The sequence below is a fragment of the Aulostomus chinensis genome, chromosome 20 (assembly GCF_037954235.1).
Source record: "Aulostomus chinensis isolate RoL2024-O1b breed Wild chromosome 20, RoL_Achi_v1.0, whole genome shotgun sequence".
Classification (NCBI taxonomy): Eukaryota; Metazoa; Chordata; class Actinopteri; order Syngnathiformes; family Aulostomidae; genus Aulostomus; species Aulostomus chinensis.
The window spans coordinates 4,001,018-4,026,337 of NC_141339.1; the positions used below are offsets into that span (position 1 = coordinate 4,001,018).

Here is a 25,320-nt window from a genome sequence, read left to right on the forward strand (position 1 = left end):
TCAGATTATTCTTTCACACAGTTGTCAGGGCCACTCCCTTCTACTGAATATGCAATCATCATAAAGAACACAATAACTCCAAAGTCCACCTGCTCAGTGCCACAGCTGCTGTGGACCACTGAAGGATCAGGGAACACACAATGAGCTGAAAATCTCTCAAGGAAACTCTACACTGCTGTGTCATATGATCCTGCTTGTTGAGGTACTTATCGCAGTATTCATGGTCTTCATGCATGGAACTTACATTCTTCACTAACAGGACTGGAGATTTTCTTGAAGAAAAACCTCCCTGCAATGAAACAGAAGACGTGTATGGCAGTGTCTTCTACAAGTTTGCTGGCTCTTTATCAGTTGTCATAATGTGTGGGAATCTCCTCATAATAACCTCCATCGTTTACTTCAAACAGCTCCACACTCCCACCAACTACCTCATCCTCTCTCTGGCTCTGGCTGACCTGCTAGTTGGAGCTTTGGTCATTCCTTTCAGTGCGATACTGTCTGTACGCTCCTGCTGTGATGTTGAAAGTCTACTTTACAAAGTACGAGGTGGTTTTGATATGTTACTGTGTACAGCATCTATCTTGAACTTGTGCTTTATCTCTGTTGACAGATATTATGCTGTGTGTCAGCCTCTGAGGTACAGACATAAAATAACTAACTGGGTTGCTGCAATTATGATTCTAGTAAGCTGGACTGTCTCAGCTCTTGTAGGAATTGGAGTCTCAATGAAGGGAGTGAACAAAAAACAATCTGACCGGAAGTGTCTTTTATTTCAAAATAAAAGTTCACCCATCATAGGTGCGGTTTTTGCATTTTTCCTCCCAGCTATCATGATGGTCACCATCTACGTAAAGATTTTGATGGTGGCATGGAGGCAGGCTCGCAGCATCCACAACACAACCATGTGTGGAGCGACTCTGAGTAGGATGGAGAGAAAGGCCACCAAAACTCTGGCTATTGTGATGGGAGCTTTTCTGACATGCTGGACCCCCTTTTTCCTCTGTATCTTCCTCCTTCATTTGAATGAATCCAAAGTCGCAGTTCCTGTGACTGAAACCTTTAAATGGTTTGGGTGGTCAAACTCAGTGCTTAATCCACTTGTGTACGCCTTCTTTTACAGCTGGTTCAGATCTGCTGTCAGAATGATCATTTCTGGAAAAATATTTCAGGTTGATTTGACCAATACCAAGCTCTCCTGAGGTTCTGACCTGTCAATAATATTGTACTTCATCTTCTTTATTTCTACTGAAATTGCCACTGCCTGACATAGATAATGCAGTGGATACAGTATACAGATGTTACCTTGGATAATATGTGTTTCTCAAATGGCTTTACCTGATTACACACACACACACACACACACACACACATTTTATCTGTGTGCATATATATATATATATATATATATATATATATATATAAATATTTATATATATATTTATATATATATATATAAATATATATATTTGAATCTCATTGAAAATGATCTATTGTATATCCGTACGCATTACATGTAAATTGTAAAATTGTAATGAACATGACCTTTAGAGTGAAGTTCATTCATCAGCCATTGTGATTATGATGAATTTATCAGTGCCTCCATGGATAAGATATTTATATTTTCTCAAAATGCTTTGCAGTGTTTGTTCATCAGATGTTTTTCAGCAGTGCAACATTTTCCTCTACGAGAACATAGTATCATTGGAGGGTTCCCCTTTTATACTCCATCAGCTTCCATGCATCCTTCATTTTCTATACTGCTTTTCTGTTAAGGGTCGGGGGGGGGGGGGTAATTAGAAGTTCAGTATCTTGGTCAAGGACACTTCAATGTGGTCACCAGAGGAAGTGAGGATTGAACCAGCAGCACTGCTTGCTAAGTGGCTACTCTACGTCTGGGCTATGCCACAGTCAGCGTGTGTAAAGTCATAAAAAAATAAAGCTACTGTAGCGACTTGAAAAATCAATTAACTTACAGGGCCTTATCACAAGGACCAATTAGCAAGCAAGCAAGCATGTGTTACTACTAGTTTCAAGTGAATGAAACTGTCACACCAAGTAAGCTCAAGTATGTTCATGAGGCATGGTTTTGAACAACCATGGTACATTTTGGGACACCACAAAACCCTTTCACTAGACAAAGAAGAGTCTGGTCTTTGCTCAGTGGCATTACTGTTTGTATTTAATACCAGAACCGCATTGCAATTGGAAATGTGCTGCGCCCTGAAACGTGGAAAAACTGTCCTTCACCTTGCTCCCAGGCCTGCTCCACCTCCTGTGGCTTGGATGAACACTGCTCCTGCATATTAGCATAAGACATGCAAGCACATGAGTGGCACGGTGGTGCAGTGGTCAGCACTGTCGCCTCACAGCAAGAAGGTTCCGGGTTTGAGTTCTGGCTCAGGCACGGGATCTTTCTGTGTGGAGTCTCAATGTTCTCCCTGTGGGTTCTCTCCGGTACTCCAGCTTCCTCCCACAGTCCAAAGACATGCAATTTGGGGACTAGGCTGATTGATACTCTAAATTGACTGTAGGCGTGGCTGTGAGTGTGAATAGTTGTCTGTCTCTATGTGTTGGCCCTGCAATGGACTGGTGACCTGTCCAGGGTGAACCCTGCCCGTAGCCGCTGGGATAGGCTCCAGCCCCCCCCGTGACCCTTCACAGGAATAAATGGAAGGATGGATGGATGGATGTGCACATACAGTGGAGGTCAGTTCCTTCAGATGAGAAGCCGAGTTGAAACACGTGCACTGCAGATATAGCAACACAGCATGTCCTAGTGCAACTTGGGCTTTAAAGGAAATGACATGCAGCACTCTAACTGGTTTGAATAAACCCTTAAAAACCCTTATGACTAATTGTGTCTAATGACGACTCTTTGTGGCGTTCACCGTGATTTGCACTCTGATTATGCACCGTCTAAATACTGGGCTTAATACAGGCTGAACGTGCCCTGGATGCACACAAATAGCACCATTTCCTGACTGCCTGACATATATTACTTAAATAGGGCCAGTTGTTATTTACTTTCTCCACCAAGAACTAAAACTATCACTTCCCTGTAACAGTGGAAAAAATAGTCTCAATCAGTAAATATTTAATTTAACTACCAGATGGTATAGAAAATGGGGCAGCACGGTGGTGCAGTGGTCCGCACTGTCGTCTCACAGCAAAAAGGTTCCAGGTTTGAGCCCTGGCTGGAGCACAGGGTCTTCCTGTGTGAGTCTGCATGTTCTCCCTGCATGGGTTCTCTCCAGGTACTCCAGCTTCCTCCCACAGTCCAAAGTCATACAAGAGCATGTCTATATGTGTTGGCCCTGCGATGGAATGGCAAACCGTCCAGAGTGTTACTGGCCTCTCGCCCAAAGGCAGCTGGGACAGGCTTCACCCACCACGACCCTCAACAGGATAAGTGGTAGAACATGCATGGATGGATGGTTTAGAAAAGAAAGATAGATAAAATAGAGAGGAAAGATATCCTATGAATGAGTAGACCCTCTTATTGCCACTGCAAATTATCTGGCACTTGCCAAGATTTAAAAACTTATTTTAAGGCATCATAAATCATTTGTCTTGTTCTAAAAAGCTATTGCCTTATTTTTAGACATTCATTTTACAGTATAATCTTAAATTGAGTATGAACATGTCTCTCATACCTACTTCAGTCCAGGAATCTTAAAAGCAGTGCATAACTCTTAATATAAGCTGAAATAGTTCTTTCAACAAAACTAAACTTGTTTCAAGATTCAGTAACCATCTCAGTTGCTCGATTTAAGAATTACGTAAGTGACTTGTTAAACGATTACACATTTTCAGTTGAGATGTTTGACAATCAGATCCAAGGTGCTAAAACAAATGTCATGAGTCACCAAAACACATGACTTCGAGCCTTATAAAGGACTTATCAATGTGCACTGTGAATAAAAAAAACCCATCAAAGCTATTTCAGAAATTGTCCTAACACGAAAACTGTGATGAGAGTAAAAGTCTTGAAAACAACAATTAAAAAATCCAGATGAAGGAAAACATCTTCATTTATAAAAATGTTTGTTTTAAATATCACATCATGTTTTCGGTATTCCATTGAAAATGAAATTGTGATGCAAAAATTACCATCTTTTGCATGCCTAAGAAACAGTGTTACACTGCTAGCAGTTTTCACATAAAACATTTAAAAAAAAAAAACACGTTACGTTTGTTAAACGTTAAGACTTCTTCAGCCCAAAAAAGAAATGACAGATAATTTTAAATATATGCAATAGGTTATTACCGTTTCTGTGTATAAAAAAAGAAACATACCCAAAAAAGAAAATCATTTTTTTGGAGAACACTTGGGAACCATTACATTTTTTGTGAAAAACAGATACACATCAGATAGACTGATTCACAGAATTATTTTGTTGATGGTTGACATCAGCGGGTCAACCAATAAACATGCGCATCCCTAATCCTCAGGCTGATGCAATGATATCACAAAGATTATATTTTATTGGCACAAACTCACTTTCTCTGAAGCCAACAGAAAAATATGAATTGTAATCGATAAGCTCATGTATGGTTTCTGTACCCTGGGCAAGAGTGGGCACTACCACTTCATAAGCCAATAATGTTTGATGAAAATGTAAAGTTTCATAACGCTGGAACTCAAAAGCAACAACAGAGGAATCAATCAAAAAGATATCCTTAATCAGTCCAAACACTGGGAGAGTGTCATTCACATCAGCAACTATCATCGGCTTCCCACTGATGTACTTCTTGCCATTGAGGGTATACCATTTCACAGAGACAGTAGATTTCATGACATCTCATCCCACAAAATCTCTGACTTTTCTCTTCACATATTCAGGATTTGTAATAGCTAATACAGGCCCCGATTCTCTTTCATTAGCAAAAATTGGATGCTCAACACCGACCTCATTCTGACAACATTCAAGAAACTGATTGTGGTTGGCTCACGATTTACACACATTTTTGAAATTTAACTTGGAGGCCCATTGCTTAAAACAGGAGTGCTTTGCCTCAAAGCGAATGCACGTACTCCTTATGAAAGGACCAAGGGACATGATTTGACTGGGAGGATGTAACCTGTAAAGCTGCTTAGGTATTACATCAGCATCAGGGAAAAGTTGCTTGAACTGATACAGGTGTTGCTCAATTTTACTTCTGAGCAACAATACAGTTAGCAGAGAAATAATAGGAGCCAGGACTATTTGTACAATCTCAACTAACTTAAGAATAAATTTGACATACTCACTGTCCACACCACTCAAAAGAAAAGGTAGTATTTTTAAAAGTATAAACATCTGCCCACAAGACTGTTTTGATTTATTGTCATTAGCTGTTAGAGTGCTGACACTAATAGGACATGGTTTATCCCGTACATCGAGAGGTGAGTAAGGAAAGTTTTGAATGGCTGCGTTAAACTCATCTAATTCTATATTTCCTGACAGAATAAGGTGTTTTAATACAAGCTTTACTTCCATTGGTGCGACACCTTCAAAAATGACGTGCATTATGTCCTGGGGAGTTTGTTTGATCAGATCAAATGCGGGAACATCAAGTAGTCTACTTCTTCTGTTAATTCCACAGTGGTTTTGAGGGATGCTTTCAAAACATCTGTGCTTGCATTATCTATTTTAAGACACTGATAAAAGAACTATGGAGAAGCACATCAGTCAAACTTATCTTCCTCAAAAAGAGTTTGCATATCGTCAAAGTTGCATTCACGGTGTCTACATTTGCTATGAGCAGAACCAACACCTTCTTTAAAGCCACCAAGCTCATGTTGGGCAAGTGTGTCTCCACATAGAGCTATCACAGCACCAAACAACTCACTCACCATTTGGAGTTTCAATCCTTCCACCATTGTAAAGCTGGGTCAGATCCTCAAGAATTCTGTTTAATACAACATCAACACCCCTTTCTGAAATATCTTTTGCCTTAGCAATAGCAAGGAGTCGTATTGAAGCCAACTTAGATCTAAATTTTGGATCAATATTACCTAAACTATGATAAAACATGAGCAATTGATTTGCCGAAGCATGGGACCCCAAGGGATTACGTATTTCGATTTCACCTGTGTATAGTATAATTTGCAATGCATTTTGCCTTTGAGAATATAAAGGATGAGAGGTAAAGATGGCCCCATCACTAAAATCATAAAAGTACCCGTCTCTGCTCCTTTGTGGTACAGTGTTCAGCATTGTGAAGATTCTGGAATTGGTCAATAATTGCTTGAGACTTTGAATGAGTGACACATAGTAAAAACTTTTGTTTCTTTTGGACATGACCCGAGAACGACCCTGCTTCACCCAACAAATCTTCTGGGACACTGCTACTTCCTCTGGGTCAACTGGATTGAATAGTTCCCGAATGGCCCTGTTCTGTCCATGTGCAGTCGTGGAGAAAGGATCTGTGAATGTATCAAACGTGGCCAAAGCTGCACCTTGAAGCTGAGGGCTTGTCTCTGGATTCTCTTCAAACACCCTTCTCATTCTCTCCCTCAGTGTACTGAGGAGAACAGCTTGGTACTGTTGCACCCTTGAGATGACATTGTTGACTGTTCTCTGGAAAAATATGACATTTATGTAGATTATTTCCTGCACTATGAATCTATCTAAGAAGTCCACAATACACACTACACTACGTATAAGGACTGCCATTCAAAGCAAATACGATACAAATAGTGTAACATACTGGTTCACGAGGACAAGTTTACCTGTGACAAGTGGCACTCTTCGCGGACACTGACGGCAAAAGCTGCAGCTGATCTGGCAATATCAGGTTCTTCCTTTCGATACTAACAATAAAAAGCATTATTTTCATAATCTAGGAGACCAACACATTCATTATTTGACTTAAATCAAAGCTGAACATAAATATCTTAAGAGACAAAAATAATATTTACAAGCAAATAAGGAAGTGTCTAGATGTACTGTAGTTTTTGATAATTAATTTGATAATTAATTAATCATACACACACACACACAAAGTAAATGATTAATGTAATTGTAAAATGTTGAATAACTAAAGATTTGTTGTTGATTCCTTTGCCCCTCTCACAGTCAAACACCTAAAAAAGCACTATGCAGGTGATTGTCTAATTTTATTTCTATCTTGCTATAAATAACAACTTATCAACAGTAACAATATTATTTTTGACAATAAAATTCAACGTCCTTTTTACACGCAAACTATTTCACAAAATTTAGCTCATTAGTCTTAAACTTTTTGTGTCTCCATGAGCACTGTTATTTAAACATTTTTGCGTGTGTATTTCTTTGTCAAACTGTTAGCCTATAATCCAAAATGTTGTGCTAATATTCACTGGATAATTCATTTTGATGCTCCAAAGGCAAATCCATTTAACTGCACTTTGTAGCTTTAAAAATTATTAAGTGAATGTTACAATATGGATACACAAAAATAAATGCTAATAAACTAAAATCAGTTACAGTTAGTTAACTTAGCCAACAGAGGTCAAAATACATTGTAGTGTGAAGCTGTGTTAACACTTACGGTGACAGGGCAGTCAACAAGCCGAGGCTGCAGAGTTTCAGTCGGTATTATAGTGCTGGTTGCTGTTACACCAAAGTTTTCCGATCCCAAAGAGCGGGGTGTCGTGGTGGTCGATCTCCATCCGCTTGGCGGGCACACAGTCGTCAAATATAGCGGGTGCGTCCGTTTAATATGGCGAAAGAATGAGTTGAAAACTCTGAAGTCCTGTTCACATCCACCAATTCCGCAGTAAACCCAAAAGTCCGAACTACGACTATGAATTGCATTTGTGTGGCTGAGGAGCAATTTTACACTTAATGCGACAAAACCAAGACAGATCATACATCCGTACGACGCCATGATGATTCCTGTGCCTATAATGACGATGCCTGCCGATGCATGATGGGAAGGAGAAGGTAATTTTTTTTTCTAATTTTTATTTGTATATGAACTAATTTTCATGTACCATACATTTAATAAAAAGATTTTAAGGCCAATATCTGGTATTTTAAACCATATTTAATATTCACACTATGATGACGTCAGTAGTTTGCGACAAAGCGTGGGCGGAGCGGTTTCCGGCCTGCTAAGGTCAGTCGTAAACCAACTTGCCTGGGCAGATAGGAGAGAGAAGAAACCACATTGGAGTTCATGGTCTTGTCGCAAGTGATTTTATATTTATTCGGTTACGCTTATTTGAAAGCAAGCGGGAGTTCTCTGAAAACCCAACATGGACAAATTTGACGACACCATACTGTCGGTGTTGGAAGGTAATGTTAAGTTAAATCATGTTTTTCGTTCTAGTTAAGTTAATGTCTGGATTTGTATCTCTGAAAGGGAGGTTGTTGGTGTGATAATGTTATAAGTAACATTGGGACAGCGTTATTTATTTATTTTTTATTTTTTTTGCAAGAAGTACTGCCTTAGGCCGTAAATTTGATGTTAAAAATTTTTGTTAAAAGGAGGTGCTTCATTTAATGGATAATTGCTAATGACATGCAACCATAACCAGGTATCAATTCCTGATTGAAATATGTCATATCTAAAATGCTTATTTTTAAAAAAAATTTTATCAATCAGCCGCCAGCATTGATGAGGAGGCTTTGAAAACCCTTAGCCGGGATGACCTGAAGGATCTTTTTCCAGGCCCTGAAGCTTTTTTCAAAAGAAAGCTGCTTTGGGATTTTATCAGTGAAAAGGTAAATACACACTGGCAGGGATTTATTGGACACATTTTCTCACATGATCAATGTTCGTAATTGTATTTTTGATTTCTTTATCCCCAACAATTGTAATAGTGTGAAAGAGCTTCTAACCAAGATGCCAGCACTTGTAGTGGAAATGGTCTTGGACCCTCAACTAGTGCCATCCCACCATGCCAGCCTCAGGCCTCTACTCCCATATCTGAAACTGCTGACAAAACAATGAAGATGCCAGATCCACCGGAGTATGTGCTCTATACGGATTCAGAGTTGGACATGGTGCGTAGTCAGTACTTTACATTGCTACGCACTGGAAAGGAAAAGGACTGTAAGCTATCCAAGGAGCTTTGCTGCAGACTCATCCGGAACACAGTCACAAGCATGGTTGCTATTCTGCGTGCTAGTCCGATGGGAAATAAAGTAAAATACCCCTCCAAACTTGAGATGACAACAATGGCACAGAAGATTGTTGAATATTACCCCATGCTACGTGATGATAACACAAATATGCCATATGTAAGTAATGTTTTCTCTTTCTCTTAAAAAAAAATAAAAAAAATAATCAGCTACGGGATCCAGGACAAAAACGTATGAAATTTCTTTTCCTACACCACAGGTTACCGTCTACGCCAAAATGTACAAGCGACTCCAAAATATGAGGTCCCCAATGAAGAGACAGGGATCCATGCCGCAACGAGGCTCGGCCAAGAAGACTCATGTCACCATCTGTCCCTGTCGACCTGAACAGAGTGGTGAAACAAGCAGTGAGATGAGTAGTGACACAAGTGGTTCTGGTAGTACCTTACTACTTAAGAGCAGCGATGAATTAGAGGACACCACCATTGCAGGTATGTTCCTAATGTTGGTTGATCTTTCTGGTTTCTGTACATCTAAAAAAAAAAAAAATTAAAACCTGTAATAAGACTTTCCTATTATTTTTACTTTACGTTCATCACAAAAAAGCATCCCCACTCCAGCCACTCTCCTGGAAACCTGACAATAGCAAGTTGGCTTCACGGCAATCATCCAGCTCATGTGCAGACTCCTTACCCAGCACGCCAACTACATCTGTAAAGGATGTTGGTAAGTCTGCCCTCACTCTTTGCCACCTTTCACCCTGCTATGATCTTAAATAACCTCATAAAATATATCCGTCGGTTTAAAGTCATTCCCAACATTGCTGTGAACAATTTTAAACTAAAATAATTTTAGCTTAACTTGACTCACAAACAATGCATTTAACCTAAGTCGTGTATAATGATGCATTTTTTAAAAACTAATTAAATAGATTACTTTTAAAACTTGGGTACATTTTTAGTAGACGTTTTTTCGAAATTGTACTTTTGTAGAAACGTGTATGGATATTGTGTCTGGTGTGTGTGTGTGTGGGGGGGGGGGATAGTTGCAAAATATTTTTTTAAAAAGTGACAAGACACATTAATTGACATTAGCATCAAAAGATGCCTTCGTAAATATCCTGGATTATAACATGAGTGCTATTTTTTTTTTTTATTAAAAATGTATAAAACAATACAACATATTACACAATTACAATTAGACCATACACAGACAAAATAAAGCAGTGCGATAAAGGATGTGTAAGAGACTGTCAAGTTAATGAGTACAGATGTCCTACAGTGTTTATATATTACACCTAATATTGACTGTTACAATCACTTTCTAATGTGTTTGTCTTGTAATTTAATTAGAAATCATCTTTGATTACTATTTTCAGATGTTAGTGTAAAAAATTTTACATGAAAATATATTTGTCTGACTCCACCCTTTTTTCTGTTTTATCAATTTTAACACACAAAGACAGTCTGAAGATGCAGGCAAGGCGCTACCGGACTTTGAGCAACATGTACAAGAAGCTGAATGCAAGACCCAACTTAAGTGATGTTGCACAAATTCTGGACCTTGAGTTCCAGGCCAGACGGGCTTTCGTTGATTCAGATGTTACAAGGGAAGAAGACCGACCCTCAAAAGTCTTTGAGGCATACCCATGCTTTCAAGATATCCGAAATGTAAGTGTCCTGTGTACTTAGTAGTAGTGTAGTTCATAGATCTAAAAATTGAATGAAGTTCAGTAACTCTAACTCAGTCATGTTAATTTCCTATGTCTTAACATACATCATTTGAACATTTGTTTGTCAACCTGGTCAGTTAATTAATGACTTCAGTTAACATACTCTTAAGCAGTTTTGATACATAACTCCACCCTATTGTCTTTATCATTCTGTTCCAGCCTGGTGAAGACCCTGGGCTCTACCTGGAGAGGCGGCCAATCTCCTCCCCAGTACTGCTTTATGATGGAACAACCTGCATCGTTGCTGTGGGAAACAGGCCTGTATGCAACCTCCCCCAAGAGGATTTTTGGGAAGGAATGCTGGTGTTAATGGCATACTACTACACTTTGCACTTGACTTACCCAAAATGTGTTGCAGCGGTTCTCTCTGTCATTCAGACCGTGGTAATTTGCGATGCCATCCACGATCAAGACGCCAGTGGCGCATATAAAAAAGCAATAGCTGAATGGAAGTCATTCATTGAAAAATAAGTGAAGAGTAGGGTTTGAATCATTTGAACTGGAATCCCAGTTCCGATTCCAATTCCTTGTTTCGATTCCGGTTCCTAATGATTCTCAATTTCGATTCTTTTAAGAGGCAAGGTCACAAAAAAAATGCATGTTTTGGTTTTAGTCTGGTCAACTGCCTGCAAATGTTGCACTGAGCCGACTTGTCTTTTTCCTGCTGAAGTTTAGCCAAACATAGCTACAGACAGAGACGTTTCTAGACACTGTGGGGCCCTAGGCAAGAGTAAGAAACATTTTGTCAGGTTAGTTGCTTGCTTTTTGTTTGCTGATCATGACCTGGTTAGCACATCACAGTTCAGAGTCCTATGGTTATTTGCTAAAAGAAAAAATACATGTATCAGGGGTCCTACATTCTTTTAAACAGGTCTTTTTGTATTTTTAGGAGGAGCTTATATGGCACTTTAACTGGCATGTAATTGCATTTTATAAGTGCATTGTGATGTTATTATTATTATTTTTGCATTTACCGTGTATTACATCTGATTTCCATTTACAATGCTGATTTTTTTTTTTTATTTCGTCCGTCTTTAAAAGGCCCAAATTTTTGTAAATAAATAAATGGATTGTTATTATGCAGTTCTGGCTTTTGATTCAGTTTGTCAATCAAGATAGTCTAGGAATAAGGACTAGCTCTAAGGTTTTGTGTCTAGTTTTTGTATGGATTTTGTTTCATTTTAAGATGAGCCAACTTGTATCAAGATGCATCTTAATCCTGCTGTACTCACACTGAGTAAATTTTACTTAAAATATTTTTTATTTGACATTTTTAACCTGTAATTTGAAATAACTTCTCTTATATTGAGCATATTCCCCTTATTACTGGGCTGTAGATAGTTTGATTTCAAGTAATTTAATCTACAAATAAGCATTATTATCTTGTTTTAATACTTTGGATACTTTTCTGACACTACCTATTTCTTGATTTAAAAATCTTATTTCAAGATATCTTATCAAGTAAAATTAACTTGCTGCATGGACAGATCATTTCACTAGTATTAAGTAGATTGCTCTTGAATTTAGTGATTATATCTTTATTGTACCCTTTTTTGCAGTGTGCTTTTGGTAATGAGTAACTTGAGTCATACTGGCTTGGACTGAGCCCGGGTCAGGTGCCTCAGGTAACCTTGATGAAATGGGTTACTGGATCAAGCCATACAGAGACTAGTGAAAGAAAAAGCAAGACAGAGAGATCAATTGATCCTGTAAACCTAATTCAGTTAAGAATTCTAAAAACAATATGTCTTTGTTTTTATTCCATTATGATTCACACCTTCACATTAAGTTGACTCAAATGTGCCAATATTACATTGGTGTAAAAGTCTCCATAATTTTCTACACAGTTAGTTGTGAGGGTAAATCTAGACAAGTGTACTAAAGGAATTTGCATTCTCTCTTTCAGATACACTTTCTTAAGGTGTAAATTACAATTTAAATGTGGCATTTCAGGAACAACCTGAGATTAACAGTTTAAAGTGCATGACATACATACCAGCCCTTATATATTAAAAAATAAAGATTTCAAAATGTAAATTTACAGATAAAACTCAGTAAATTGACATATTACAGCATCTTAATTCACACACAATGACTCCCTTAATTCTGAGTCGATAGTATTGTTGTTGTTAAATCTAAATGGCAATTACCTTCTACCTACATAGGTTATTGTCATTTAGATAGGATGCTTACTCATACTGGTGGGTACATTGAAATGGCAATGATAAAGCTTCTCTCTTATCATCACTTTGTACATATTACTGTTCAAGAATTACCGGTTATGAAGTTATGTAGTTATGGTGTATAAGTCTAACTTGTTCCTACTAAAAAAACTACAGTTTTGTGTACCTTCAATTTTTTACAGCATTACAATCTGCGCAAATGTACATGGGTTTGATTAAAGAAATACCACTTATTGGAGAAATATGAACAATGAGTTTTCCGTGCTGCCTGATTTAAACATAGTCCAGCAAATGCTGAATGGAACTACAATATTCACTTTCTATATCAAACTTGAAATGTTGCATTCATGTTTACCATCTCATTCTACCTTCTGTCATAAAAAACAAAAGAGTCAGCACTGTCAGACACTAGAGAGTTTGTTAAACCATCAAATAAGAGAGCTCTTTAACAAGTTATGATGGGACGTTTGGTTAGGATAGTTGCTTTGATTTAGATATTGACGTATGACTCTGAGGGACCTGTGCTGCTTGAGTTTGCAGCCCCCGAGACATGGTAGATATCTGAAAGACAAAAATAATTATTTGTGCAGAAACATATACAAAATAAGCATGTGATCCTCAGTAAATAAAACAATATCTTACGTCTCCTTCCGCGGAGTCTATTTACAAGGTTCAGTCCACTCAGATTGGAAATTCCACCACTTGTACTCTGTAAGAGACACAAAAGACATTTAGTATGACAATGAGATTTAAAACTTTTTCTGCAGCTATTACTTGCATAATCATACAAATAAATCAGCTTCAATGAGAATGCAGCTTTAAATAGCACTCACTCTTGTTGTTGGATTTGAGCCTGTGCTTGAAGAAGGTTGTTGTCTTGAAAGGAGAGCTCGGATCTACAGGCAGAATGAATGAAATGGAAGTTTAGTGTTGAAGTCCTGTGCATGCTGGGAAATGTGACGCATGACTATCACTTCAAACATCTGATTCTTAAGTTCCAAAACCAACGAGAAAACCCACAAGCAGCTATAAATGGGCCAGGCATCCCTTGGGGTGTGTAGAAGTTCAGGAGAGTGAGGAAGTTTTATAAACTAACAGCTTGGATTATACAGAGCTGACATGAGCAATGCATGTATTCAGTGGAAAGATTCTCACTTCCTTCATCTAACAGGCAGAACCAGAGAACACGCAATGATTCTCTGATGCTGTAACCAGTAGGTGGTGCTGTAATCAAAGCAGTAATGGCATACAGACGTCTTCAGGGCAGGATGTTTATAAAAAGGGGAAGATTGACAAGATCCAACCATGTGGGAAGGAGTAATAACAGTTTTGTTTTCCTGATCCCTTCTCATGGCCAAATATGGCAAAGAATAAAAGTTAAAACTTTAAAATGGCCTGCATTGTGACATCCATTATCACGAAGATGGCAAAATCTTAGATAGTACTGGTCCAAACCTTACAAAAATGAGAAATCTAAATCTGCTTTTGATGTCGCTTATTGAGCCCAAGCTTGTGTTGAACCATAAGACGACTAAATGAGACTATTCTTACGGTCACATGGGACTGATGAAAGCATTAGGATCTGTACTCTACAGAACAATGCACATTGAAATAGTTTGTTCTTATAAATATTTGGCCATAAGGCTGAACAAACCGCCCCCCCCCCAAAAAAAAAACAAAAAAAATACTCTTGTGGAACCAAAAAGCTGAAAGGGAAAATTGGCTTCCAGTTCAGAATCTATGAAGGTCATGTTTTTCACATAGAAGTAGCAAGATCACTGGGCAACCAAGAATAAGACTGTTTTTGATCATGGAGATGCCTTGTATATGCATGCCTTGACTAATATTCTGAAGACTGTTGCTGCTGTATTTTATAGTGCCCTTCTTTGCACGACCAGTGATTGGTTTTTGACCCATCAATGTGTTATATGAAAGAGTGGATTGGCCTTCTTTGCTAGAGAAAAACACTGACTTTCATTCATTTACAGAGCTTTGCTTGGCAAGTTTCCATCTTACCTTTCATTGCTGTTACAAATCAGTAGTTTGAGGTTTCATACTCGCTCACAATTGCACATCAGACTAGACACACTTGATTTGAACACATAGGCTAGACAAAGAGCCTTCAGTTTTTAACGCTCCTGATGAGAAGAACACACTAAAGGACTCTTTAGTTGAACCAGCTCATTTCTATGGTGATGTTAAAGATCCTTTTAGAGACTGCTTTCCACAGGAATTGCCCTGCTTTTGTTTCACATTCATGGGCATACACCCATGGGGTCTGGCAGGGTCCAGCCCAAAAAGATTACATGGACACGTCCGGAATGGTCCAGTGCAATGTGGTTTAGGCAGCAGACCAAGGCAGGGGCATTTGCGGTCTGATCCTGTGGTTTTGATCACCCCAAGACTATCTGCCTGAATGTTGGGATTTACCCCAGTGGATGAAAGGGTTTCTTCCCTTCGCCTTCAGGTAGGGGAACAGGTCCTGACTGTTGTCTGCGCTTATGCACCGAACAGCAGTTCAGAATACCCACTCTTATTGCAATCCCTCCCTGGGTCTCCAGAGGCAGCCAAATGCTACTGGCAGGCCCAGCAGCGTGCAGCCATAATAGTCACCGAGGCAAAAAATTTGAGCATGGGAGGAGTTTGGTGAGGCCATGGAGAATGACTATTGGTTGGCTCTGAAAAGTTTCTGGCAAACCGTCTGTCTCCTCAGGGGAGGAAGACGGCAACTTGCCCACTCTGTTTACAGTGGGGAGCGGAGGCTGCTGACATCAACTAGGGAGATAATTGGGCAGTGGAAGGAACACTTTGAGGAACTCTTCAATCCCAACAACACATATTCCATCATGGAAAAAGGGCTGGGCAAGGAAGACTCATCCAATCTCCGGGGCAGAAGTCTCCAAGGCAGTGAAACAACTCTGCGGTGGCAGAGCTCCGGGGGTGGATGGGATCCACTCTGGGTATCTCAAGGCTCTGGATATTGTAGGGCTGTCTTGGTTGACACATCTCTGCAACATTGCATGAACATCGAGGGCGGTGCCTTCGGAGAGACAGACTGGGGTGGTGGTCTGCATCTTTAAGGAAGGGGATCTGAGGGTGTGTTCCAACTATTTGGTAGGATCACGGAAAAGGTCATCCCCATTAAGGTCTACGCCAGAGTACTGGAGAGGAGGGTCAGGCGATAGCAAATCCTCAGATCAAGGAGGAGCAATGTGGTTTTCGTCCGGGCCATGGAACAGTGGATCAGCTCTTTATCCTCGCAAGGGTGCTGGAGGGGCAAGGGAGTTTGACCAACCAATCCACATGTATTTTGTGGAGTTGGAGGAGGTTTATGACCATGTTCCCTGGAGCACCCTGTAGGGATTACTCAAGGAGTATGGGGTGGATGGCTCCTTACAAAGGGCCATTCAGTCTTTCTACTGGAGGAGTGAGTCTGGTTTACGTTGCCGGCAGTGTCAGATCTGTTCTCAGTGAGGGTTGAACTCCACCAAGCCTGTCCTTTATTACTAGTTCTTTTCATAACTTTTTTGGAAAGAAGTTCCAGGCACAGCCTGGTGATGGAGGGGGTCAAGTTTGCAGGGTGGCTGGGCTCTTCTTTACAGATAGGGTGAGAAGCTCAGTCATTTGGGAGGGATTCAGAGTAGAGCCGCTTCTCCTCCATGTTAAGAGGAGTCAGTTGAGGTGGACGCCTCCCTTGGGAGGTTTTCCGGGCATTTCCAACCGGGAGGAGGCCTTGGGGAAGACCCAGGACACGCTAGAGGTACTATATCTGTCAGCTGGCTTGAAACGCAACCTGGACCAACCCGATAAGCAGAGGACGACAACAACGACAGCTTGGAACGCCTCAGGATTCCCATGGAGGAGCTAGTGGAATGGGCTGGGAAGAGTGTGGTTCCTTGCTGAGGCTGCTGCCCCCGTGACCCGTACCCAGATAATAGAAGGACGATGAGACGAGACGACTCATATTCACATGCTGTATTTCTTACCATGCACTGTATGTTTTTATGACAATGTGACCAGGGATTGCATTAAAACTGGGCACGTGCACGTATACAAATTCGAAGATCGGCATCCATTTAATGTAAACCATATTTCGTCTCATGCTGATCGACCAGAGCACAGATCAGTACCCCTGAGAGGGAAACCAAATCCCAACTGCTGCATTTCTGATCCGAACACACAAATGCTTCTTATGAGTGAGCACTCGATTACTCTGAATGTGTGCTTGGCTCATACCCACAAGTAGGTTGCTGTGGGTGTTGAAAATGACCAATGAGAAGAAAGAGGAATCTCTTGTCCCTGCCTTCCAAGTCTCAAGACTCAACTTGACAATGAGCGAGTGCAGAACAGATGCGAGGGAGTTAAGAGTTGAGTGTGCATCAGAGGGTGGAGTACACATACATCCACCTCAGGACATACCAGAATTGAATTCCTCAACCCTTAATCCATCCATTGTCTTCCGCTTATTCCTACACATTAAGGGTCGCACGGGGGCTGGAGCCTATCCCAGCGTCAACGGGCGAGAGGCGGGGTACACCCTGGACAGGTCGCCAGTCCATCGCAGGGCCAACATACAGAGACAAACAAACATTCACACTCACATTCATACCTACGGTCAATTTAGAGAATCCAATTAACCTAGTCTCAACCCTTAATACCCTCAGCTATTAACCAATGTTCTCTGGACTTAGCCATGGTTCTACCTGCTCCTGGAAGAAGACAACCTGGATCAGCGAACTAACTTGTGTTTACAAAATGTCATATGCCATCAAACCAGGGCTCTATCTTTAGTCCCTGCTATGTTTTTTTAGGTGCCCTTCCTTAGCTTTATGTTTTCATTTTACATTTTGCTGAGAACAACTCCTCTGGTAATGTTGCTTGTATGTCTGGGTCCATATTTTCATCTAACAACAAAACACCACACTGGGTAAACAAAAAGTGTTATACAAAATGTAAAGTCAACTTACTTTTGAATCATAAAGTGTCCCAAACACCAAGATGAAGAAACCCTGAGGGAAATTAGACATGCAAAAAAATTTCTTAAGCACAAGAAGACCATTTCTCATTGCACAAAATCTTTGTCAGTAGCAGAATTTGGTATTTCAGGGGATGCAAATACCTGAAGTGAATTGAAGAATGCAAAGGCAATATGGATCCCTTTATTTGTTGAAGATATCATGGTTCCAACCCCCAACGACCATGTGAGTCCAAATAAAGGAGTCAGGATGATCACACATCTTGCAAGGACAACCAACGTATGCTTTTCTTCTCTTTGGGCCGCATCTCCCACACCTCTTCGTAGCATTTTGAACAAGACCACAATAACAATCAAAATGTTAATGAAAACTATGGTCAAGGCAGGAATCACTAATGCCAGAAGAGCCTTTGTCTTGGTCCAGTTCAGCCAACAAGCGTTGTATTTCCTGATGTATCCATTTCCTGGTGCTGTAACAGCAACAGTGATAACAGCTATGATAAGAGGGCAAACATAACCTAAAGTGAAGCCAATGCCCAACATGGTTGACTTGGACATGTGGGAGAAGACCATGACTGTCCGGTAAAAGAGGAGTAGTCCTGAAACAAGCATCCAGAAGAAGAGAGCGAGGTAGAAAAAGTGCATAAAAAATGTTGCTGTGCTGCACGGTCCGACTGGAACTTCATAGTTCTCCCCTGGGTTTTCAAGAGGATTCTTTGCGATGGCAGCACCAATGATGAAACAAATGTTTGCAATCAGCAAAGATAGTGCAGTGTTCACTATGGCAACATGGCGCATGAAGGCAGTGCTGTTTTTGGTAATGGCTTTCCAAACATATCCTTCGATGATGAAACATATAACAAGGCTTGCCATGGATATGCCAACTCCAACATAAGTGATTACGTCCAAAACTTCTCTAATTGATTGAGGGACGTTAGTTGCCATCAGAATGGAGAATGAGGTGAGGTGGTTGCAGCTGCAGGTCACCGTATTGTTTATATCAGAAATAAACATACAACCTTCCTCATCCCAAGCACCAAAGTTTTGGAAGAGTGTGAAGTTCCAGAAGACGCACTGTGGGTCAAGTGTCAGAGAGTTGTTCAGCTTGTCATAGCTCAAAGTGACATTCTGAATTGTTCTGTCGACTTTGACGAGCAATACAGCAGCATTAATGGCATTTTCACTCTCAGTTTGATTACTGGTGGCGTTAAAAAAATTGGTGTCATTGGCGGTCCGTGCTGGCATTACATTGTTAAGCGTGGGAAAGAGGATGGTAGTGATGTGAACATTCCTCAAGTTGGTGTCTGGAATGTCAATGATGAGGCTGAAGTTCAAGTCTGCATTAAAGCTGTTGTTAAACTGGGTTCTGTTGAGCATGATCCGGTTGTTTTGTGTTGTGATATTAAACTCCCCAGTCAACTCACTGGAGAGAGTCTCCATTGAACCCAGCAATGCTGAGCTGACATTGCTGGTTTTATCTGCATTCAAAATTTCCCAGGACTCTTTTGCCTCATCAGCAATTATGACATCAACTGTTTGCAGCACTTCCTGCAGATGAAGACAAATGTCACACTGAGTGTTTATATTCATGTCCCATCACTGCACTCATGCCCATAAAGCACATTTCATCACTGCAAAAGCTAAAGTCATGTATATTTGTGTACAAATATGAAAAAAGTAAGTAGTTAAAGGGATTTTTTGACAGTATAACTTCAAGAAGAAGCCTATAAGAACTCTGCAATTTTTACTGCAATTTTTAATATTTGTACAATATGACATCGAGGGCCTGTGTTGACCAAAGTTTCTGTAGTAGCTAAGATTGCTTTGGTTGCTATGATGCAGAATAGATGCTAGGATTTCATGAGTAAAAATGTCAGTCAAATGAAGAGGAAGAGAGGACAATCCCCCAGGCTTGTGTGGGTGATGAGATTTTGTAGGCTTGTAACAATCAAGTACAATACTCTACTTCAATGTTAAAAAAGTTGTCTGATTAAAGTACGTGTAGGTTGTGATGATTGGTTCTGACAGTATTTGTCCCCCAGCTTCTCAAATGTGGTGGGATGAGTATAGCATTTTATCCACGGTTAAACATTTGTGTATTTTTTTTAAACATTTTTGCTGTTGTTGCAACATGAAGCTAAAATGCGGCACTCCCGTTAAAATAATTGAAAATGTCCTGATGACCACAGGGAATGATGAAAACTTTGATGGACACACAGTGGCGTTTTTGCATCTGAGAGTAAGATAAGTATTATTATATTTTTTGATTTTTTGACAAGGCAGTATATAAATGCACTTGGTAAGACTGTGACTTTTGCAGTGATGCTGTTGCATGACCTTAGATACTCACTGAGCTTCATCTTACCATCATGACATCTTTATCTACAGTTTCATTCTTGGAAATATTTGCAATTGTGCTTATTATGTCAACAATAGCAGATATAGTTGCAGATGAGTCTGCAATGGCATCTTCTTCCCTCTTGAAAGCCTTGCTTAGATTTGCCACAAATTCTGGCACCTGCTCCAAAACCAAATCCTAAAAATGAAACATAAAAAACACATAAATAGTAGATATTTCTTTCTGGGCGCACCTTATGGGCTATACTTTCCATAAGCAGTCCCGACCTCCGGGAGAAATATATACTTTTTAATATTTCCCTGTGGGATGTACTGTATTTTGCTGATTTCAAACAGGAAAATAGGATGTGTCTTTTCATCACCTACCTCTGACTCAATCAGTAATTCCTTGATTTTTGTTATGATGCAGCTGTCCTCTGTAAGTTTCCACTCTCCTGTTTCCTCACAGATTGCAGACTTGTTCCCCTCTTGACCTTGATCACATGCTATTATTGCTATGTCACCTACTTGTCCTGTCCCATACGGAGCATCATCACATGTAGCAGCTTCAAGAATAAAACAAAAAACAACTGTCAAACAAAAAAAGCGAAACTGCAGAGAAACATCAAAATCACATTAAAAATTTTGCTCTTACCAACATTGAATATTGTCATCTTTGTAGTCTTTTGAAACCCCTCTATTTTCTCTCCATCTTTCTCTACTTCACATGAAAATACTTGTTCCTTTGTTGATCCACTGCAGCTTTCAAGCTTGTAATTGTAGATGACGCAGTACCTTCCATCACTTACCACACTCTCTATGAACAGAGAAAATTGATACTTAAAACATCAGATGAATGCGAGCTTCCAGCTTCTCAGCAGTGAAAAGTTGGACAAAACTCAATGTTGCTTCATTGTTACCTGATATTAAAACACTGTTGCCTTGAGTCCAAATGACTTCATAAAATGACTGCACGCAACATTGAAGTGGTTGAATTTTTCCATCTTCACACTCAACATTAATTTCACTCTGGAGTCGAACAATCGGAGCTGTTAAGATGTCTTCTCTTGTTACATATCCTCTCTGAATGAAATTCATTACTTCACTGTCCAGAGTGCATTTATAATGTCCTATTATTGAAAGAAACAAACACATCTGACAATTAGAGTTTCATATTTCTGTGTAACTATAAATCAATTTACTTTGGTGGACAGGAAAGGAACTGAGTTCGTATTATTCAGTGATTGATGAGGTGTTATTTAATCATTATATCCTGCATTAATGGATGTATTAAAACCTCATGGCTTATACATCACATTCACTGTATGTATCACACATATTATGAAAAATCCAGAACTGTATATCTCAGTACACAAGAGTCATGAAATATAGAAAACAACTTTAGAGGGTATATACTAAGCTAACAGTTACTCAAACGGTATCATGATTTCTTGGTGATTCGTTGCTTATGACATCATAAATTCAGCAGGTTTTGACGTACCAACATCAGCAGATATGACGTTGTTCACCACGAGCACAGACTGTCTGGCACTAGTAGTGATTACAGTTCTTCTACTGTCTTTTACTTCCCATTCATCATGCGTCCATATAGACTTGGAAATGTTACCCACGTCAATGCCACCAGGGGGACATGCCATTGTCATGGTCCTGCCAGTATATGTGGGTCTAACGTCAATTGGATTTGGACCTCGGGAGAAAAAAAAAAATCAGGTAATGAAGTTAAAAATGTAGCAAGATAGTTTTAGGAAATGGAAATTTCTTGTAAACTTACTGTTGTAAAGCGCACTAACAGAGCCAATGACATCTGCAATAGACTTCATTTCATCAGGGAGTTTTTTATTGACTTCCGCGATTTCTTGAGCATCAAGTTGTGTTGCTCTAACAACGTAGTCTGCAATAACGCTTCCATTCCTGTGATGACAAACATATGCAGTAAAGAGTTATCAAGTGAAGCGATTCCCGACTCCAAATCTCAATTTCATTAATTCAATAAATACCTGAATCTTGTCAAGGAAACGCCAACATACCCCGTGATTATTTTATACTGCTGCTGGAACTGTAGAAAGACAGTTAATGAAATCAGCAACAGGAGTTTATATTTTAAAGTGCCAGCCATCATGACATCAGACCTACCACTTTGACAAGGCTGTCCTCCAGATGCTTGTAAACTGGACTTTCTTTATTATTTAATTCTGCAGTGAAGTTCAGGTCTAATCTTAAGGACATTTCCACAGCAAAGCCTGAATAACAGACACAAATAAAATTATGATAAACAAGAAAAGGACAAGGTGCTGTAGACCGGATAGAGACTGGACAGTGATGAGTGAAAGAGAATAAATGGGCCTTTTTATGGAGGCCTTTTTGGATATTTTGGTCTAGAGTCAAGAGAGTAGCAGAAAAAGGCACAAGGCTGAAATTTGCATTTATTCACATTGCTATTGTCTTCATGTCAACAGTCATGCAGTATTACTCATAAATGGGCTCAAACTGTACTGCTCACACACGTGCACACACACACAAACCGTGAAACACGCACGAAAGACCCTTGAGTTGACCTCACTTAATTTGAAACACGAACTATTTTAAAGCACTTACTTGTAACACCAGTAGTTGGTCCAGGTCTTGTTGTCTCCATCGTTGTTGGAGTAATATGTGTGGAACCTAGAAAAACCAAGATCCAGGAATTGAAATCCTTCATGAAAATAAATGAGCAACATACTGACAACAATATCTTGTTTTGTTTAAGGAACTTACTGGTAACTGCAGATGATGATGTCATTACAGGTGTTGTAGTGCTCACATGTGTTGTAGTTTTGGGTGAGGAGTCTGCAAAGACCAGTTTATAAACATGTCATTGCTGGTGATAGAAATCTAGTTATTAGCCCCCCAGCACCCCCACTTCCATCCTCCATGAAGAACAGTAATATCAAAGATGAAGAATCTGTTTCAGCTGGCAGGGGATTATTTCTGACATCATCAAACATGTTATGTTTTATCACTATAGAAAAGTACCACAAATGGATCAGATTTCTGTCATAACTGGAGTGAAAACAATACCAAAATGAAACAAAACTTTAATCTGCTTAAATATTTGCTGGTGAGATACTGTTGTTTTTGAATTACTTAACTTGACCTCACTTAATTTGAAATACTAACTATTTTAAAGCACTTACTTGGAACATTTGCAGTTGGTCCAGCTGTTGTTGTCTCCATCGTTGTTGGAGTAATATGTGTGGAATCTAGAAAAACCAAGATCCAGGAATTGAAATCCTATATGACAATAAATGAGCAACATACTGACAACAATATCTTGTTTCTGAGGAACTTACTGGTAACTGCAGATGATGATGGCATTATGGGTGTTGTAGTGCTCACATGTGTTGTAGTAATGGATGTGGAGTCTGCAAAGACCAGTTTATAATCATGTCAGGGATCCTCTGTTTTGATCTTTGACCCTGCTGTGGCTAACTGCTTTCTTCAGATCAGTGTGGAGTTTCTGTGTGGACGTGTGTGTTTGTGTGTTTGTCTGTGTGTGTGAGAGAGACAGTAGTTCACAATCACTGTAATTTTCTTTCAAGGGACAAGTATTTGCTAAACTATTAATGTAATGACATTATTGCAGCAAAGGCAGTAAGGTAATGTTGAAGCTAAATAACAGTAATAATGATAATATTGGTCAAAATAAGAAAATGCTAATAAGTTGGTCTGGCTCCAAAAGACCATAAAAAGAACATGTCAGTCAGACAAAACGCAACAACCATTCAGCTACGTACATCCATAAATAAAAAGAAACCAGTGGAAACATGCTAACATGACCACGACTCCAAAAGGTAACAGCGAGCTAACATTAGCATCATTCAACATCATCTTGCAACAATTATTTTATATACTTGCAGTGGGGGGCTATAATCCCCTTAACTTTTATTTGTATCTGTATCAAACAAATAAAGTATTCCAAATTCAAAATGCAGGGACAATCATTTGCCAAAATTTGATTGTTATAATAATACTACAGCTATTTTAGTGAGGTAATATCAATAGAAAATAACATAATGATGACTGATAAGGTTGGTCTGGCTCCAAATGGCAACAAGTGGAACTTCTGTGTATAAAAAAAAAATTAAACAAAACAAAACACAACAAAACTTCAACTACAACATGAACTACATAAAAGCCTGAAGCAACAAGCTAACATTGAGCTAACATTAGCACCACTATCTGTGAAAGCAAGCTAACATTAGCACAACTCCCATAGTATGTGTTCGAGGAGAGTTTTATACTTTGTGTTGTAGAGATAAAACAGCAACCCCTCCTTGATGAATCGATCAGTGTGTATAGTGGAGTTACAATGTATCCACCAAAGTTTACACAAGGTCGGATTACTTTTTTATTTTTTGGTTCCCATGGTAAAAGAAAAGGGGCATCATGAAACATAAGGCCCTGTTTCTCAGAGAACATTTATATTTTTTTCTAATCTTCATTAACTTATCTATGTGTATATAATACTTATACTCTGTATCTACACACCTGTGCATTTAATTGCTGCTGAACTGAACTGAAGCAACAAGCTAACATTGAGCTAACATTAGCACCACTATCTGTGAAAGTAAGCTAACATTAGCACCACTATCTGTGAAAGTAAGCTAACATTAGCACCACTCCGATGAATTGGAGGAGAATTTTATACTTTGTGTTGAAGAGATAAAACAGCAACCCCTCCTTAATGAATAGGTCAGTGTGTATAGTGATATTAAAATGTCTTCCCCGGAGAAACCTGGTGAAGAAAGCCAAACCACACCATTTATTTATTTTTATCTTCATTAACTTATCTATGTGTATAAAATACTTATACTCTATATCTATACACCTGAGCATTTAATTTGCTTCAGGTTCATTCATTGATTCACTTGTGGAAGATTGTGAATATTGAAGTAAATGGCAGCCCAGAGAGCATGATGAGATTTAAAAAACAGCAACAACAGGACGCCTAGCAACCAGGACCATCAAAGCCCCGCATAA

The 25,320-nt window shown here is 39.3% G+C and overlaps 4 protein-coding genes across 4 annotated transcripts; 2 read left to right on the top strand and 2 right to left on the bottom strand.

Annotated features, from left to right (window-relative positions):
• Window positions 1-359: 359 nt before the first annotated feature.
• On the top strand, window positions 360-1,199 carry LOC147242288 (trace amine-associated receptor 1-like). The gene has a single exon (XM_086190491.1). It carries the CDS (start codon window positions 360-362, stop codon window positions 1,197-1,199), a length of 840 nt encoding a protein of 279 aa, XP_086046617.1.
• A 2,569-nt stretch (window positions 1,200-3,768) lies between these two features.
• Window positions 3,769-7,857, bottom strand: LOC147242289 (uncharacterized). The gene is made up of 3 exons (XM_086189509.1): window positions 7,516-7,857; window positions 6,716-6,796; window positions 3,769-6,563 (listed from the first exon to the last, which is right to left on the bottom strand). Exons 1-3 carry the CDS (start codon window positions 7,852-7,854, stop codon window positions 5,829-5,831), a joined length of 1,155 nt encoding a protein of 384 aa, XP_086045635.1. The 5' UTR covers window positions 7,855-7,857; the 3' UTR covers window positions 3,769-5,828.
• Window positions 7,858-8,075: 218 nt separating this feature from the next.
• On the top strand, window positions 8,076-11,959 carry LOC147242290 (uncharacterized). Its single transcript, XM_086189770.1, has 7 exons — window positions 8,076-8,264; window positions 8,575-8,693; window positions 8,793-9,212; window positions 9,313-9,544; window positions 9,660-9,779; window positions 10,515-10,723; window positions 10,945-11,959. The coding sequence occupies exons 1-7, from the start codon at window positions 8,225-8,227 to the stop codon at window positions 11,254-11,256; spliced, it is 1,452 nt and encodes a 483-aa protein (XP_086045896.1). The 5' UTR covers window positions 8,076-8,224; the 3' UTR covers window positions 11,257-11,959.
• Window positions 10,316-23,117, bottom strand: LOC147242291 (adhesion G protein-coupled receptor F4-like). Its single transcript, XM_086189769.1, has 15 exons — window positions 23,056-23,117; window positions 22,897-22,962; window positions 22,435-22,541; window positions 22,299-22,357; window positions 22,073-22,212; window positions 21,782-21,988; window positions 21,201-21,410; window positions 20,936-21,097; window positions 20,668-20,846; window positions 20,309-20,479; window positions 18,088-19,491; window positions 17,936-17,977; window positions 13,802-13,864; window positions 13,611-13,677; window positions 10,316-13,529 (listed from the first exon to the last, which is right to left on the bottom strand). Exons 1-15 carry the CDS (start codon window positions 23,078-23,080, stop codon window positions 13,459-13,461), a joined length of 2,973 nt encoding a protein of 990 aa, XP_086045895.1. The 5' UTR covers window positions 23,081-23,117; the 3' UTR covers window positions 10,316-13,458.
• Window positions 23,118-25,320: the final 2,203 nt, after the last annotated feature.